Source organism: Carcharodon carcharias, chromosome 5, assembly GCF_017639515.1.
Source record: "Carcharodon carcharias isolate sCarCar2 chromosome 5, sCarCar2.pri, whole genome shotgun sequence".
In the NCBI taxonomy this organism is placed as follows: Eukaryota; Metazoa; Chordata; class Chondrichthyes; order Lamniformes; family Lamnidae; genus Carcharodon; species Carcharodon carcharias.
Window position 1 is genome coordinate 112868680 of NC_054471.1, and position 19361 is coordinate 112888040.

General features: G+C 41.1%; 1 protein-coding gene across 5 annotated transcripts in view; it reads right to left on the reverse strand.

Moving 5' to 3' along the window:
- Window positions 1-1179: 1179 nt before the first annotated feature.
- supt3h (SPT3 homolog, SAGA and STAGA complex component) overlaps window positions 1180-19361 on the reverse strand; it is a 526661-nt gene continuing 508479 nt past the window's right edge. For 3 of the 5 annotated variants that reach the window (XM_041188854.1, XM_041188852.1, XM_041188856.1), the window contains one exon: window positions 13428-14755. In XM_041188854.1, the coding sequence (XP_041044788.1) occupies window positions 14714-14755 (42 nt within the window). In that variant the 3' untranslated portion in view covers window positions 13428-14713. Of the gene's footprint in view, window positions 1605-8469; window positions 9074-13427; window positions 14756-19361 lie in introns of those variants that run through there. The other 2 variants (XR_005943141.1, XM_041188853.1) reach the window with 2 other exon arrangements.

Here is a 19361-nt window from a genome sequence, read left to right on the forward strand (position 1 = left end):
CGATTTCTCTGCTCCTCTCACCCATTCTAATCTGTCTCTCTCTGAACTTACTGCACTCCCCAGTTCTGTTGAAGGGTCATGAGGACTCGAAACGTCAACTCTTTTCTTCTCCACCGATGCTGCCAGACCTGCTGAGTTTTTCCAGGTAATTCTGTTTTTGTATTAGATTTACATGGCTGGTGTGACTATGCCATATGTTATGCATAAACTCAGTCTTACTCTGGGATCTGCATTTACTGATCTGTGGAATCCTTCATCGGCATATCAGAGTGGCCCTGTCTCTAACTGCTCTGCTTAAGGAGACTGCTAAATAGCAAAGTCATTTCTTGAAGGCCTGTTAGTAGTAAGCTTTTACCTAAGGAATCTCTTTTCTCATGACTATGTATTAAATATTGGTACTATCTGACCCTTCTGAGACGCCAACAATGATTTATGCCAAATTAGTCAGTCAGCTTTCCAGAGCTGCATCAAGCCAAAGAATACAGCTTTGTTTGTAAGGAACAAATTCCAAGATTGATCTCTCATACCGAGTGCAAGGAGTGTGGAATTGGACAGGTAGACTGAGCGCTGACACTAGAAAAAGATTTTAATGTTTTTTTAAGCCTTGCTGCAAGTACACAAAGGCAGCATTACAGCCCTGAAATTCATTTTTTTTTAATATGACCCCATTCCAATTCCTTACTTCTTTGCAGATCTACTCTTTAAGATAGACACTTCTGGGCTTTTATGCTGTCCACTGCAGAATGCCCATTCTTCAAGCTGGAACTGACTCATTTGTTGTTGTTTTGTTTCAACTTTATATTCTGTTCCTGAATTACAAACTTTCCTTTCTAATGATTTTTTTTTTACACAATAGAATATTTATTTTCCCCAGGGTTCCATTCACAACATTTGTGTTCCCATCAATCGTCACTCAGTTATAACCACACTGCTCCGCATGAAAATTACATTGGGATCCAACAGTGTCGTGAATTTGGCAGATGAGAAGTTCAGGAAGAAAGACAAGTGTTTGGTCCCCAATTGGATTTGGCCATAAACTACATTTTCAGATCTTGGCATATCCACTTGGCTGCACCTGAGATCTGTCTTCGCTATTGCTATTTTTTGACAAAGCATGTGGTACACTTACTCATTATTAGAACTTGAACTACAAGACAAAGTCTTGCACAGATAGAACTCTGTCCATTGCTGCTAAAGTCACAGCATTGAAATTTTATTAATGATTCCATTCAGATGACATTTGTCAGATTAGTTAAGACTGTTGGTTGTCCAATGCAACATATAGAAGCCTTATTTGCGAATTCAGGAAACCCTATTGTCACTCTCCCCATGGAAGGGACACAGCACTTTTACCTGGTGGCAGGTAAACGTTATGATCTCCTGGTAGTAATATGATGCCATCTGCCTCTAGAACAAGCAGACTAGATAGATGACCCTGGATCTTTCTTCCTTTTGCTGCTGTTACTTTCACTTGTTCCTTTGATGGATGCTGGCTGCCTCTTTAGGTGCTCCCTTGTGACTTTTGCTATCCGAGTGCACCAAAGTGGGAGTTTTTGTGCTGTCTGTGCTGAGGAATGCTTGACTGGCGTACATGAATCAACCACCTTCTTCCATGTCACCCGTACATAGAGAAAGGGAACATGTGTTAGCATAGGGCATTTCACAGATGGCTGTTCAGAGAATAGCAAAATGAAGATCGTGATATGCAGTTGATAGGCAGGTGTGTCCACATTTTGCCCACTGAGTAAGTTTAAAGGGCAAGAAAATTATGACAAAAACATTGATCTTTTGGGGCTGCCATGAAACCACCAGCTCTTTGTCAGGCACTAATTCCTTTCTGGTCCCTACCCTAATAATTTAGAAGTTAGCGTTTGGCAGATAAGATGACAAAGGATAGCTGTTGTAAAAAGTTTTAGCTCTGTCTTGTATTCTCTCAGGCACCCCATGACCGATCCAAGTGTGCCCAATGTCTAATTGTATGTCAATGTAATGCAGGGGTGTAAGTAGGGACCTTTAATAATCTGAACTAGATATTGCATCTTTTGCATGTGCTTTTTTGCACTTCCCTAATCATTCTGATGACAGAATCAAATCCAGCCCAACAAAAATTCCATTTTCATCACATCATTCAGCTCAAAGAGTAGCTGTTGATCACTAGTGCTGTTTGTGCAACACTTAAAAGAATCTTAGTGTGTTTCTCTGGTTCTGACATTTTTGTCTGATAAAGTGCACCACAGGAAACAGAGGACCTTCCAAAGGGTGTGTTACTCCTGAATCATGCACACTTCATTCTAACAGCATAATGCACAGGATATGGCATTGTTTTACTGGCATTGTATTATCCATGTGTCTCTCATGGACAAACTGCTATGCACAGCCAAGTATGCCTGATGAAAATAGCTGATAACTGCAAATATTTGCAAAGCACTTCAGTTTATAAACTGACCCTGTATGAAGCTCAGGCAGGTCCCTGAATTACTTTATTAAGCAGTTGCATAGCCAGATTTTTTCACATTTAATGTTATTTGTTGCTTTCTACTGTCAGGTCAATTTCAGATTTGGTTAATTAAGTTTCTATCTCTTTCCCACTTCCATTGATAACTCCAAACACAACACAATCAATGTTTTAGCCATCATTTTCTTGCCCTTTAAACTTACTCAGCGGGCAAACACCTGCCCACCAACTGCATATCATGATTATTACTTTGCTATTCTCACAACAGAAGTGCCCACAGAATGGGCAAGTCCTCCACAAAAAGTCATTCAGTAAGTGGCTGCAGTGAGAAAACTGGAAGCATGAGCTGAATGGAACTGGCTGAAACCTATCATGTGACCCATCATTAGAGATTTGTTGGGAGGGTGGGGGGGGGGACAGGTGGTGAGCAGATGGAGAGCTTCACTTTTTTTCTCTTTTCCATATTCATAGGCACAGGAATGGTAGCTTGAATTTATGCTACTTGTCAACTAAATGCAATGCCAGTTAGCTTGGGATTACCAAGCTGGTAAATAGGTCTTTTCTAGGAAAGGTCAGTTTTTTGTTTTTATAAAACAAACAGCAGTAGGAAACTGATCTCACCATGAAAGCTGCATTGTGTTCATTCATCATTTTACATAATATAAAAATTTATTGGTTTACAGTCATGTCTTGTTGGAGACTGATTTTCAGTTCAGCTTCCTTCATCGCAGTCACCATGACTCAGGAGGCAATCGAGGAGAAGGACTCTTGCACTTAACAGGAGGAAGGGCATCCAACAGAGGGCGCTGGTGAGAAGTGACTGAAGCATTCTGGGAGAAGTCATCACAGTCACCACAACTCAGGACGGAATCGAGGAGGACCCACTGTCAAAGAACGGAATAGCCCCAAACATTACATTGCTGTAGTGTTTCCATCCCTCCCTCCTCCTCAAACCTAAAAAAAGAGGAAGAGGCAGTGCCTTCAGGAGTGCATCAGACCTGCAAGGGACACTCTTCTGAAAGTGGATTTTAAAGAAAAAGCAGCTGATTGGTGCCTAAATTCTGGGAGCAGACTCGGAGGGAGGAGCACCGGAACAGTGAGTATAAACCTAGCTTATCTCGGGGATTTGCAGCCTTGTCTCTAGGAAGCAGACTAGGAGGGAGGAGCACCGGAGCGGTGAACTCGGGGCACAGAGGAACTGAAGCCAAAACTGAAAAAGTGACATCACAGGAAAGCTGTGACCTGATTGGTTGGTAGGAAATCTGCACCAAATTTGAAAAAAAAACACTGCAAAGCTAATTAATAAATTAATTACTTAAGTAGAGATGGCTGGGCAGGTGATGTGTTGTAGCTGTATGATGTGGGAGCTGGCAGATCCCATTGCGAGCCGCAGTGACCACATCTGCAGCAAGTGTTGATTGCTGGAGGAACTCCGGCTCAGAATTGATGAGCTGGAGTCCGAGCTCTGGACGCTGCGGCACATCCGGGAGGGGGAGAGTACCTGGATGCTTTGTATCAGGGGGTGGTCACACCTGGTAGATTAAGTACCTCAAGTCCAGTCAGTGGTCAGGGTCAGCAGGGTGTGACTGCAAGTGAGGCAGGTAGAGGGATCCAGTGTTCAGGAACAGAGGAGCCTCATCTCTTGACCTTGTCCAACAGGTACGAGGTACTTGCTCCCTGTGTGGATGAGGAAGAGGGCTGTAGGGAGGATGAGCCAGCTGACCATGGCACCGTGGCACAGGAGGCCATTCAAGAGGGGGGATCAAAATGACAAGTGGTAGTCATAGGGGATTCTATAATTAGGGGAATTGATACATAATTAGGGGAATCCTTTGTAAGCAGGATCAAGAGTCCTGCATGGTATGTTGCCTGCCCGGTGCCAGGGTGCGGGACATCTCTGACTGGCTTGAAAGGATATTGGAGAGGGAGGGGGAGTATCCAGTTGTTGTGGTCCATGTCGGGACAAATAACATAGGTAAGACTAGGAAAGAGGACCTGTTTGGGGATTATCAGGAACTAGGAACTAAATTAAAGAACAGGTCCTCAAGGGTTATAATCTCCAGATTACTAACCGAGCCACATGCAAATTGGCAAAGGGACGTGAGAATAAGGGAAATAAACACGTGGCTAAAGGAGTGGTGCAGGAAAGAGGGGTTCCATTTCGTGGGGCACTGGCATCAGTATTGGAACAGGAGGGATCTGTACCGTTGGGACGGTCTCCACCTGAACCGATCTGGGACCAATGTTCTAGCGAAAAAGGTAAATAGAGTGGTCAACAGGACTTTAAACTAGAAAGTGGGGGCGGGGGTGTGTGGAGGAGCAGAGGGAAGGGTAAAACTCAAAGAAATATAACTAATGGGAAACAAAGCAGCAGGTTAGCGTGTTGGGGGGGGGGGGGGGGGTGGATTCAACTTCATGGAAAATTATGAGAAAACTGAAAAGAAAGGAGAGCCCAGGAGAGGCTATTAAAGTCTCCAGAACACAAAATAGGACAGAGTGTTTGGAAAGGGCTAGGAATCTAACTTCAAGCATATCAGATAAAGTGACGACAATGAGAAAGGGGACGGAAAATACAGGACTGAAGGTGTTGTATCTGAATGCACGCAGTATACGAAATAAGGTAAATGAGCTTGTGGCGCAGATTGAAATTGGCAGGTATGATGTGGTGGGCATTATGGAGAAATGGCTGCAAGGGGATCAGGACTAGGAGCTAAATATCCAAGGATATACATCCTATCAAAAAGATAGGCAGGTTGGCAGAGGGGGTGGGGTTGCTTTGTTAGTAAGAAATGAAATTAAACCGATAGCAAAAAATGATGTAAGGTCAGATGATGTAGAATCTGTGTGGGTAGAGTTGAGGAACCGCAAAGGTAAATAAACCATAATGGGAGTTATGTACAGGCCTCCGAACAGTAGTCAGGATGTGGGGCACAAGATACACCAGGAGATAGAAAAAGTGTGTAAGAAAGGCAAGGTTACAGTGATCATGGGGGATTTCAATATGTAGGTAGACTGGGAAAATCAGGTTGGTAGTGGATCCCAAGAAAAGGAATTTGTGGAATGTCTACGAGATGGCTTTTTGGAGCAGCTTGTGGTGGAGCCCACTAGGGAACAGGTAATTCTAGATTTAGTGACGTGTAATGAGGCAGATTTGATAAGGGAGCTTAAGGTGAAGGAACCCTTAGGAGGAAGTGACCATAATATGATATTTACCCTGCAATTTGAGAGGAAAAAGCTGGAATCAGATGTAACAGTATTACAGTTGAATAAAGGCAACCACAGAGGCATGAGGGAAGAGCTGGCCAGAATTGACTGGGAGATGAGCCTAGCAGGAAAGACAGTGGAATAGCAGGAGTTTCTGGGAGTAATTTGGGAGACACAGCAAAAATTCATCCCTAGGAAGAAGAAGCATACTAGAGGGAGGACGAGGCAACCATGGCTGACAAGGGAAGTCAGGGACAGCATAAAAACTAAAGAGAAAGCATACAATGCGGCGAAGAGCAGTGGGAAACCAGGGGATTGGGAAGCCTACAAAGACCAACAAAGGACAACTAAAAAAGAAATAAGGAGGAAGAAGATTAAATATGAGGGTAAACTAGCCAGTAATATAAAAGAAGATTGCAAGAGTTTTTTTTAGATATATAAAGGGTAAGAGAGAGGCAAAAGTGGACATTGGGCCACTGGAAAATGACGCTGGAGAAGTAGTAATGGGGAACAAAGAAATGGTAGAGGAACTGAATAGGTACTTTGCGTCAGTCTTCACAGTGGAAGACATGAGTGACATCCCCAAAGTTCAAAAGAGTCGGGGGGCAGAGGTGAGTATGGTGGCCATTATCAAGGAGAAGGTGCTAGGAAAACTAAAAGGTCTGAAGGTGGATAAATTACCTGGACCAGATGGATTACACCCCAGATTTCTGAAGGAGATAGCTGAAGAGATATTGGAGGCGTTAGTGGCGATCTTTCAGGAATCACTGGAGTCAGGGAGGGTCCCAGAGGACTCAAAAATTGCTAATGTAACCCCCCTGTTTAAGAAGGAAGTGAGGCAAAAGACGGGAAATTACAGGTCGATTAGCCTGACCTCGGTCGTTCGTAAGATTTTAGAGTCCATTATTAAGGATGAGATTTCAGAATACTTGGAAGTGCATGGTAAAATTGGGCAAAGTCAGCATAGTTTCATCAAGGGGAGGTCATGCCTGACAAATCTGTTAGAATTCTTTGAGGAGGTAACGAGTAGGTTAGACAAAGGAGAGCCAATGGATGTTATCTACTTGGACTTCCAGAAGGCCTTTGACAGGAGGCTGCTCAGTGAGATAAGTGCCCATGGTGTTAGAGGCAAGGTACTAGCATGGATAGAAGATTGGCTGTCTGGCAGAAGGCAGAGAGTGGGGATAAGGAGGTCCTTCTCAGGATGGGGGCCGGTGACTAGTGGAGTTCCGCAGGGATTCAGTGTTGGGAACACAACTTTTCACTTTATACATTAATGATCTAGATGAAGAAACTGAGGGCATCCTGGCTAAGTTAGCAGATGACACAAAGATAGGTGGAGGGACCGGTAGTATTGAGGAGGCAGGGAGGCTGCAGAAGGATTTGGACAGGTTAGGAGAATGGGCAAAGAAGTGGCAGATGGAATACAACGTGGGGAAGTGTGAGGTCATGCATTTGGTAAGAAGAATAGAGGCATAGACTATTTTCTAAATGGGGAGAGAATTCAGAAATCTGGAGTGCAAAGGGACTTGGGAGTCCTAGTCCAGGATTCTCTTAAGGTTAACTTGCAGGTTGAGTCGGTAGTTAGAAAGGCAAATGCAACGTTGGCATTTATTTCGAGAGGACTAGAATATAAAAGGAGGGATGTGCTGCTGAGGCTTTATAAGGCTCTGGTCAGATCACACTTAGAATATTGTGAGCAATTTTGGGCCCCGTATCTCAGGAAGGATGTGCTGGCCCTGGACAGGGTCCAGAGGAGGTTCACGAGAATGATCCCAGGAACGAAAGGCTTAATATATTAAGAACGTTTGAGGACTCTGGGTCTATACTCGATGGAGTTTAGAAGGATGAGGGGGGATCTGATTGAAACTCACAGAATACTGAAAGGCCTGGATAGAGTGGATGTGGGGAAGATGTTTCCATTAGTAGGAGAGACTTGGACCTGAGGGCACAGCCTCAGAGTAAAGGGAAGGCCTTTTAGAACAGAGATGAGGAGAAACTTCTTTAGCCAGAGAGTGGTGAATCTATGGAATTCATTGCCACAGAAGGCTGTGGAGGCCAGGTCATTTAGTGTATTTAAGACTGAGATAGGTTCTTGATTGGTAAGGGGATCAAAGTTTACGGGGAGAAGGCAGGAGAATGGGGTTGAGAAACTTATCAGCCATGATTGAATGGCAAAGCAGACTCAATGGGCCGAATGGCCTAATTTCTGCTCCTATGTCTTATGGTCTAATACAAGAACGCACATGGTTACAATCGAGAGATAACTGGGACCAATTCATGCAACCAGACATACTTATTAGAATCCCAAAGCAAAGCTATCAGTTAACTAAATATTGTGCAGTGTTTTCAATTGCATGGGGCATGAGGTTTCCTTACAGGTGTGAATATTCATGTTGATCCTAAGAGAAAGTACAAAACCTGAACAGTTGTAACTCACGCCTTTCTCTCCCCCCCCATGCTCTCTCTCAGCTCACCTTGTCCGTGAGGCCCAACTCCTGCGCCCTCAGCCCTATTCCCACTAAACTGCTAATCAGCCAACTTCCCCTCTAGTCCTCATGTTAGCTGATATTTAAATGGTTCACTCTTTAGGTGTTGCTCCTCTCATTTAAATCTGCCATCATCACCCCTTTCCTCAGAAAACAAACACTTGATTCCACTGTCGTGGTAAACTACTGCCCCATTTCCAACATCCCTTTCCTCTCCAAGTTTCTAGAACGTGTTGTCACCTCCCAAATCCATTCCTGGAACTCCTTGTTTGAATCTCCAATCGGGTTTCCACCCCATTACAGCATCAAAACAACTCTTACCAAAGTCACAAATGATATCCTGTTTGACTGTGACAAAGGTAAACTATTCCTCCTCATCCTTCTCAATCTATGTGCCGCCTTAAACAAGGTTGACCACACTATCCTCCTCCAATGCCTCTGCACTGTCTTCCAGTTGGGTGGGACTGTTCTCATGGAGTTGGCCACCATGCTGGAAGATTGGCTGCAAGCTCTGTTCAAAGCCCTGTTTCAAGTTGGTGCTGAACTTCTCTATGTTCCTTGCTTTTGGCTGCAGACTTTCTGGCAGGCTTTCCAATGCACCGAGCATGTCATTGTGCCTATCCATAAGCCGCCTTCTGTATGCTGCTGCAGTAAAGTCCTCTGCAGCAAAACTTATGTGTGACCTTGCTCTTCAGCAGGCCAGCACCTGTGCACTACCCTTTCCCCTGCTCTGGCTGCAGCCATCTCATGTCTCGTGATTGGTATCTCAACACATGCAGATCCTACTTCTAAGGTATGAATGTGTCAATAACTGAGCTGCTGCCTGAGTATATGAGATCGTGTGATGGCGTTTCTTCATCATCTTTTTGCTTTTCCACCTCTTTCTTTTCCACTGTAACCTGGCCAGGTTTCAGTTTTTGGATATCTGAAAGGAGAATGACACATTGTTAGGCCTGTAGTGAGGAGAGCGGTGAAACGTGAGAAGTGAATGCTTATGCTATCTGCAGTTTGTAAATCAGATGAGTATGTAGCCGTACCTGCCCCCTGTCAAATTGGTGCTGTTATTACTATGCATCACTTTGTTCTTCAAGAGAGAAGAAAGTGGTTTAGTGAGTGTGGTGCAATGTGTTTGGGTGCTGTTATAGTTGAAAAGCTGGCAGTGTGTGCAAGATATGCATGTGAGACTTGAAGCAATGCTAAGCATGTGAGGATGGGGTGAAGTTATGAATGCGAGATGTGAGTCATGATTGAGAGAGATTGTTTGTAAGCTAGTGATGGGGCTGAGGTGACTGAACTTCTTGCGGCACTCTATCAGGCCCTTGGGGCTAAACTTTTGGCATTGTTCTTCTTGCTCACAATCTCTTCAGTAACCAGTTCCAGCACCTCCTGAGCCAGAATACACCTCTCCTTTAAGAGGTACAGGCTGGCTTGCAGTGCTGCAGGACAGCTTTAAATGGTGCCATTGTCAAATGAAGTTGGACTTCCAGCTGAAACATGCAGTCATTCAGCAGTGCGTTTAGCACTGGAACTTACATAGCTATCATGCAAATCAGCAGGGAGCATGTTTTTGGGCCATGTCCAATTTCATGGTCCTGGTATCTTCCTCCAGAATTTACATAAATAGCTGCTTATTCCCAACAATGAAGCAAAGCACATATCTATCCCCTCTACTAAACTTTGGCTATCCACACTCCAGTCCCAGGACACTAACAATCAGATGGATGCTTGATCAACTTAGTGTATAACGTATCTCCATAACACAAGGGATTATAGTGTTACCTATGATTTTGTTCCAAAAAATAACTTATTTTTGGAAATTTTTGTTCCCCTTAATGTGGAACACTAAAACTCTGTGTACATCTACTAAATAATCTGGGTAAAATCTCAACAGTATGAAATCTGGGCAAATCCAGACACAATTTTTCACTACTGTTGTTCCCCTCTTGACTAGCAAACCTCGACAACCACTTTATATGGGTGAGAAGAGGGAATGATAGAGAAATAACTGAAAATGTGCTACATCATATAATGCCAGTTTTGTTTTATTTAATTTCCAATGAGAAAAAATTGTTGGGTGTTTCCAGAATATGCAGACCAATCGGAAAGACTAAGCTAAATTTTGAGTTTCTGTTAGAGACATGTGCATCCCTTAGCGCATGTTACAAAGGCCAACCAAGTGACACAAGGGGAGTCAGTGCATTTAAGGCACTGAACACTTTTAGAAACTCATTAGCGAGAGCAGGGGCTCATTACATGTGAGAGTTTGGCTTGTCACCGCATCTAAGGTTGCGGCAATGCTGGTGTTTTAATTCAGACTGAATATAGCCCCAGTAAACTACTTTTGCTCCCACAAAAAATTAAAATCAGTAGATATCTAGAAATTACTTAATTTTTGATATATTTGCAGTAGTAAGGCTATTAAATACTGCATTTTCCTATTGTCGTCTGAGATCATTTGTTCCTGCCAGGCCATTTCTGGCACATCATATATACACCCATAAGACCATAAGACATAGGAGCGGAAGTAGGCCATTCAGCCCATTGATCCGCTCCTCCATTCAATGAAATCGTGGATGATCTGATCTGATAATCTTTAATATAATACCCAATAAAGTTGAAACTCCATTCTCAATGAATAGCAGAATGGATGGTAGCAAGAAAGAAAAATGTTGATTTTGTTACCAAGGTGATGGATCTTAGTTCTAGGAAATGGTTTTTGAATTTTATGTTCATCAATATGTGGGCAGTAACGCTGTAAAATAAAACTTTTTCTCACTTCAAGATCCACTGTTGGCATTGTATAATCTCACATTAGGTATGATATTAGTTTGATGGAAAAGTGTGGCTTTCACCACCCTGACCCAACAAAGGTGCAGTCATGAGTAAATATTCCGTTTGTTGAGACTTTAGTAATGAAAGAATAATAAATAATTTGAGTTCTTGCCTTTGGAAAATAGAAAATTCTAAAGTTAAAGGTGACAATTTGAAGATTATGAGGAGAAGTTGCTTCAGGTGGCTATTGGTAAATGTTAAAATGCTGGAAGTTAAAAGTTAGTAATGAGTAAATCTAGCACAACGTTTTACAAAATAGGCCAATACATAACCTACCAGCGGAGCTTATTGAAGTAAATAACATAAATGGATTAAGAACACAGCTAAATAGTTTTCTGGAGAGAGTAAGTATTGAGGTATATGGTGTCAAATCTTCTTTCATGTCATCAGCCAGAAAAAGAAAGGTCATTCAGGCTAAATATTATTTTCCTAGCACTATTTTTACAAAAACATTCTTCTATAGTCATGTTTGAAATAGCTTTATCTGGAACGATTTTCTCAGGAATGTTTATATATAAGCCTCTTGGTAATCTAACAGGAAACCATAAAACTTTTATGAAGTCTCCATTTGCTGGTTGTACTGTTTTAGCAAAAACCATAGCATAAACATAGGGGAGAATTTTCTCCCCATTGGGGGGGTTGGGTGGGAATGGGCAGAGGTGTGCGTGCTGCCTGTGATCAGCAGCACGCCGCCATTTTACGTGGGCGGGCCAGTTAAGGCCTGCCCAGCGTGTCTCACACCCGGACGCGCTGAGTGCTTCCTGTGTGGGTGGTGCGAGGGGAGCGGTTGCCTGAGTCGGGGCCTCCGCATGCGCGCGAAAGAGCACAGAAATCTCCCTGAGGCACAGAGCTGCCTCATGGAGATTAGTTTAAGTGCAAAAAAATTTAAAAAAGGGGAAAAAAAATTTTTTAAGACATGTCCCCTCATGTGAAACTGTCATGTGAGCTGGGAAACATCTATTAATTTTATTAAAATTTTTTACAAGACTTTAAAAACCTTGATGAAATCTCATCCCACCCGTGGATGAGGTTCCATGAAAAACGCGAAGGCCGCTTGGGCTCTTCGCCTGCCCACCAACCTTAAGGTTGGTCGGGCAGCTCAGTTTATTGATTTAATTGATAGCTAACTGGCCTTTGACAGTTCGGCAGGCGCGCAGCCGACTTGGGTGCGCGCCCGCCAAACTGAAAATCTGAATGGTGCGTGGTGATGTCGGGACGCACGCCCGATGTCACCGCACTTTGTTTTATACCTCGGTGAGCGCCCCTGCTCGCCAAGCCGAAGATTCTGCCCATAAAGTATCTAAACCACCTCTGAAGAATTTATTTTATTTTCGTCTTCAACATTTTTTTTTTATATGATCAGTAGAACTTCACCTTTTCCCACAAGCAAACACAAAAAAAATGACATCCATTGAAAAAGTACATTGGCAGAATTTGCGATATTATCTTCAAAAATTAATTCAGTTTGAATATCATGCAGCCTCTGTAAACCTAGCAGAAGATCATGAATATGGCTAGTGAAAAATACGAACCTGTAAATGCACTGTGCTCTTAAATTGCTGGTTAATTATTCTTGCCTATTAGACGCAAATGATTATGTACCCTTTTGTTTCTCCTGCATTTGTGACGATGTGTTCAAATCTGGAACTTTGTGCTTCCTTTGTTTACTATGTATCACTGTGGAGGTCTCCCATTTTAATAGAAAGCATCAATCTTTGTCACTTTACTCAAAAGGAGGATATTTAGCTTTGTGCTGGTTAAGTGAATGCTGAAATGGGAGAGTTTGGGCTTTAGAGGGATGAGCTTCAATGGCCTGGACTGAATGACATTTTCCTATCCTTGACTTCTTACAAGTGCCGATTTGGAATCTATTTGTTAATGCTTTGTTCTTTGCGTTATAGTGCATATGGAATTAAAAGCTGCACTTACAGATGATTGCCTAGCTAGTTTTAATACAGTAACTATTGCTACTCAGAAATAAGAGAGATTATAAACAGTTGTCGACGCTACACTGCAACATAAATAAATTTGAACAGGAAACCCCGCATTTAGCTTTGTTATAGCATGTTGGTGATTGCCCACAATCTCTATCTCTTGTTGATGGATTTGCATGGAACATTCAATTTGAGCAAGGCTGGACTGAGAAATACGAAATAAAAAATGAATAGGCCCGTGTTTACTTCTGACAAAGATATGGAAATAAGCACCTGGAGTAAATGTCTTTTATTTCTCAAAGGAGAGAAAAGAAACTCTGTCAGTTTGGCATATTTAGCAAGACCAACCCTCAGCTGTTTTTCTAAAAACTCTTTAAGACAATCCAAATATACTCCTCAGGACACTTAACAGAAATGTAGTAATTTCCATAAATCATTATATTTTACTACATAATTTTGTATTTCTTTTCAGTAAACCTAATATGCTAGCCTGAAATAAAGTAAACAAATCAGTTTTTTTAAGGCATGTTTTTATTTACTACTTTTGCACACCAGCTTTTAATAGTGGATCTTAGAAAAACCATGTAGTATCAAAATTTTTAAAAAATCAGGTGACAATGAGAAATTTAATTTCTGTTCTCTTCAACACTGTTTTGTGCATCAATCTTAAGTTAGCACTCTTGACCTTGGGAGTTGTACAATAATGTCAATATCTACCGAGTTGATATTTATAGTAAACATTCTGATGTAAAGTATGAAAAAATAGAGATGTTCAGACTAAAAGTAAAGATAAATGCAAATTTTCTTAACACTACCTTTAAATACTGTATAATGTTCAGATATTTATATTCTGCTTTCTGCATTTATTGCTAATGCTGTTCAAGAAAGTGAATATAATGCTATATTTTAAGCTCCATGAAATCAATAAATCACAGCATTTACATTTTGTTAGTTATGCTAGTGAATTTAACACTGAAATCATCATTGTGGAAATGTTGTTTCATTACCCTTATAAATGTAATTGCTTCAATGTTGGTCATGCCATTTATAGAGGTTTTTGATATTTCCCCTTGCTTACTGGAAATTAAATAAGTTAGTACATTGTCACAGATTTATGAAAGAGCATAATTTTGCCTGTAACTATTCAGTATTCTAACTACCTTGTACATAACTCAAGTTTTGACTATTTCAGTTAGAATAGAAAAGTACTTGCCCCCTTAAAAATTTCGTACAAAAGAAGAATGATGAAACATGCAGTTTTAAAGCTTTTCATATACTTTCCAGTTCATTTAAATTATACGTTAAGTGATTCTCATTGTAATTTTCTGACTTCACACCTCTGCTGGGGTTTTCACCTTTTGGTAGCATACATCGGTAATTCAGGAGCTCAAATTAGTTTAAATGACTTGAAAAATCACATGCAGCCCACATTCAAATTCCCTCCTGGTGGGTGAGGCTTCACACCACAAGCACAAACTCAGAAAATTACCCCTTACATGTACTTGGTTAGAAAAAGATTTCATTCTGTTTAAGCTCTATGACACAAATAATCACGCATGTAAGCTGGCAGCTGGTGATCTGCGTTCCTATCCACCTACATGCAGGCCAAACATCCTGCCTTTAATTAACTAAAATATTCCACCAAGTAAACAGGATTGATGGCAGGGTGCAGGTCAGTGACTTGTCACAAATGTTCACCCAACACACACAAACACACGTACACAGTGTACTGACACAGTCTTGTTTTCTTGGAGCAACTTCACCTTTCAGTAACAACAGCCTTCTTGTTCCTTCCGCCCTCAGCAGGCTAGAAACGTCATTCCAGTTCTGCGGTAAGCACTCTATTAAGGAGAGAAAAAAAAGCCTGTATTCAATATAGTTACATTAGCTTTATAGAGGTTGTGAATACTTTCTAATCTCTTAGGAACATGAGCAAGAAATTGCTACTTTTCTCATACTGTAGATTTCAGGAAAGATTTAGATTTATTAATTTATTGTTCTGCAAGTCATAAACACCATAAAACAAGTACCAGGTTTTTACACCAATAGCTCAATAGAGAGTTTAAATTTGATTTATAAGGGAATGCAACCTCTAATTACATGCAATACCAATAAAACATGTAAGGTGTAACTAAAGAAAGTGTACCATGTAATTTCAGTTCTGTTACACGTGCTTATTTTTTTATTTCTAGCAATTCACAAAATCTCAGATACAAGGCAAATCATGACCTAAAATATGCACCTCCTCTGCACAAATTAAAATGTACCATATACAATGCTAAGTAAACACTACAGTTGGATGCCAGCATTTGCTGTGAGTCATATACCATTTGTGAAGTTTGCAACGTAATCCAGAAGGGTCGACTTAGTATTTCCATATATCCATCACAATTGACCACTTCAGTAGAGTACACTGTACCTATTATACATCAGTGGAAGAAACTTATAATTCTGTTTCCAACTGATATCTGATACCATAATGCAATCATCAACAATTTTACATTTGTGTAACATATTTTCATGAAAAGCTTATAAAACAAATGATTAAAAACACATTGAAATCTAACAGGAATATGTAATTGAGGAGATCAGACCAAATGTTATGATGGCACTTTTATTAATTTTTTAAATTCTGATGTCTAATGGATCACTTGCTGAATCTTCAAAAGCTTCCTAGTCCTGTTTGTGCAACTTAAACTTGGCCAAAAGACATTGTCGTTTTTTGTATGAGCTGCTCCACAGAAGGATGTTCTGAGTTGAATACTTTTAAGACATATGGCTTGCCTGTTAAAGGTGACATTACAGGAATAGTCTATTCAGAACAGGGGAAACCCCAAAAGTTTTAGAAAGGTATACTTTTGGGATTTTAAAGCTTTGATTATACAACTTTAATGAGATTTGTTACACATCAGATCTGAAAAAAGGTCTGTCAATGGTAACATATATTGGAGATTTCCTTTTAAACTGATGGCTGATTAATACCAATTTAACAGATTTTCATAGTTGCAAATGGCAGATTCACATACATCATCTGGGGTGACACTACTTGGTTGGAGGAAAGGAGTGAACGATTAATAGAACCTGTGGCCAGAATTGTTCGCCAACTGGATAGCCATCACCTCCTGGAATCCTAGCACTGTAACTACATATACATACACATGAAAATCTTACACAGTGAGTAGAAAAATTGCTTCTTGCCTTATGTACAATGAAATCTGGCATGCAGCAACAAATAAAGCCTTTCATTCCAGCTCAAAGGAAGTTAATTTGAACATCCTCAGTAAGTTATCTGTTGGGAAAATTGCCCAAATATGTAGATTGGCATGGTGCTCATCTTAAACTATTATTCTAATTACACATAGATATATTTTTTTTAAAATCTGTCAAAGGCATTTTCCAAATAAAACAAAGATGTACAACTTGCTAAACTGATCTCAGGCACTATTTTTCAGACTGTAATCCAAAATATATCTTTTTAACAGTACCTATTTTGTAACATCACCTTATGTAAAAGTGAAGAGTGAAGTGAATTTTTGTGTAATGCTATAAATGAAATAAAAACTGAAAGCTGGCTAACAATCTGCTGAATCGATATCCCCTGTTTAAACACTATCACCCAAAGTTGAGAAGTGTGTGGTTGCTATACTTCATGTAACTGCGCCTGTAACTCTTTCAAGTACAAGCACATTTCCATCTGTTCCTATTCAGATGAAGTTACATTGTTTCATAGTTTGCCATTGTGAGATTTGAACTCTTGATCTTGGGGTTATAAGCCCAGTACCTTAACCACTTGGCTATTTAGGCCAAGCTAACTGCGCCTGTAGATGACACTGTCAGCAATAACAACATTATTACCTATAGTTATATGACAGCCTCTCATGATCAGGCAGATTCATTAGTACCAAAAACATCTAGAAAATATGTTGTGTTGGTAAACACCAGCAGCAGATGAACATGGTATTAATGCAAGTGGAACACCAAAGAAAAGGGAAAACTAAAACCAAACAAGTCTGATACCCAACCTGACTTTCCACTGACAGGCAAAAGCTACTCCACTGAGCAGGATTTTACCAACTCCTCGCGGAGCAGCATTGTGACCTAATCTCTCTTCATCTCCAGTGAACAGGTATCCATCAAGCAAACTCCTAAACGAAGCAAAACACTCAGTCATAGAGGTCTACAGCAAAGAAAAAGGCCCTTTGGCTCATCGAGTCTGCGCCAGTCAACAGTACCTAACTATTCTAATCCCATTTTCCAGCACTAGGCCCAAAGCCTTGCATGCCATGGCATTGCAAGTGCCCATCCAAATACTTCTTAAATGCTATGAGGGTTTCTGCCTCTACCACCCTTTCAGGCAGTGAGTTCCAGATTCCCACCACCCTCTGGATGAAATAATTCTTCCTCACATCCCCTCTAAACCTCCTGCCCCTTACCTTAAATCTGTGCCTCCTGGTTATTGATCCCTCCTCCAAGGGGAAAAGTTCCTTCCTGTCTACCCTATCTATGCCCCTCATAATTTTATACACCTCAATCATGTCCCTCCTCAATCTCCTCTGCTCCAAGGAAAATAACCCCAGTCTATCCAATCTCTCCTCCTAACTATGTTATATGACAAACTATGTTTGTCCTGGTAAATCTCCTCTGCACTCTCCTTATCTACCTGTCCCAATATCTTAAGGGACCAGTGGACATGTACACCAAGGTCCCTCTGATCCCCGGTACTTCCCAGGGTCCTACCATTCATCGTGTATTCCCGTGCCTTGTTTTCCTATCCAAGTGCATCACCTCACACTTATCCGGATTAAATTCCATTTGCCACTGATCAGCCCATCTGACCAGCTTGTCTATATCCTCCTGTAATCTAAGATTATCCGCGTCACTACTTACCGCCCCACCAATTTTCGTGTCATCAACGAACTTACTGATCAACCTCCTGCATTCAAGTCTAAATCATTTATATATACCACAAACAGCAAGGGACCCAACACCGATCCCTATGGAACCCCACTGGGCACAGACATCCAGTCAGAAAAATACCCCTCGACCACCACCCTCTGCTTCCTGCCACTCAGCCAATTCTGGATCCAATTTGCCAAACTGCCTTGGACCCCAGGGGCTCTTACCTTTGTTATCAGTCTCCTAAGCAGGACCTTATCAAAAGCCTTGCTGAGGTCCAAGTAGACTACATCAAATGCATTGTCCTCATCTACATACCTGGTAACCTCTTGGGAAAATTCAATCAAATTGGTCAGACATGACCTCCCCTTAACAAAACCATGCTGACTGTCCTTGATTAATCTCTGCCTCCACAGCACTTCCTTCCTCTGCTCCTTTTTTGCCTCTTCCACCTCTCTCCCTATCCACTCCATTCGCCATTCTCCCCCTCTCTATCCTTTTTTGACTTCCCTTCTTTTCTTCTGCACCCTGTCCCTCCCTTTGTCCTAACTCTTTCTTCTCTTTTATGCACTTTCCTCATCCTCTCAGCTCACCTCGTCACCATTTCCTCTTTCCCTGCCCTCATTCTTTCCTCCTCGCACTCCATGCACAGTCCTTCTTTTCTCCCTCTTCACTCTCTTTGACCTCCAGTTCTCTATTCTCTTCTCCCCTCTTCCATCTGCCTCCTTTTCCCTCCCCTGCTTAGATTCAATTATTTCCCACTCTCCAAACATGCTTTACCTGAAAAATGATCTTGATTCCCTGTATCCAATGCAATGGAAGACTGGTATTATAGAAAACTGAAACATACATAATGGATGGCTACAAATGAGTTATGAGTTGGTCACATAATGAAATGTGACAATGAGTTACTTTCATACTCAGATTTTGTAACTTTTTTGAAAGAACAAATAGAATAGGCTGAGAATTGGAAGAAATTATAAATTTAGTTTGCTCTACCTTAAAAATGCTTCATGTTTGCATCAGAGATATTCCCGTTCCAGTTATGTCAAGAAATTCACTAGCAGCAACAGAAACTTAACATACATTATTAAAAATGAACAGCGTCACTATAGTTTGTATTAGTATGTGGAGCTATAGAGCACATATGTTGCCGATTTGTGCAAAGATTCCTTACTCCTTACGCAGTAGTTTCCCAAACTCAGCGTGATCTTTGAGGGAGGTGCACAACTGAGGTGAGAGAACTAGCAATGCTGAAAAATGCAGGATTGCATGGTGAGATAGTTACTATAATCAACTGGTGCTTTGTTTTTCTGGTATTTCCAATGCTTAGGAATGATTTGGTGATTTGCTAACTTAAATTAAGTGAGATAAAATGCAAATGCCAAAGGTCAAAGATGATCACAATGTTCAACTCCTGTAATCAGGTAGGGAAAGTTGACATTTGGAATTAATATGTGAAAGCTGATAAAGTACAGAAAAGTAACATACTAAATCAAAGGAAATATGCGTGTGAAAACAATTACGAGTGGCATAATGATTTGTATAAGA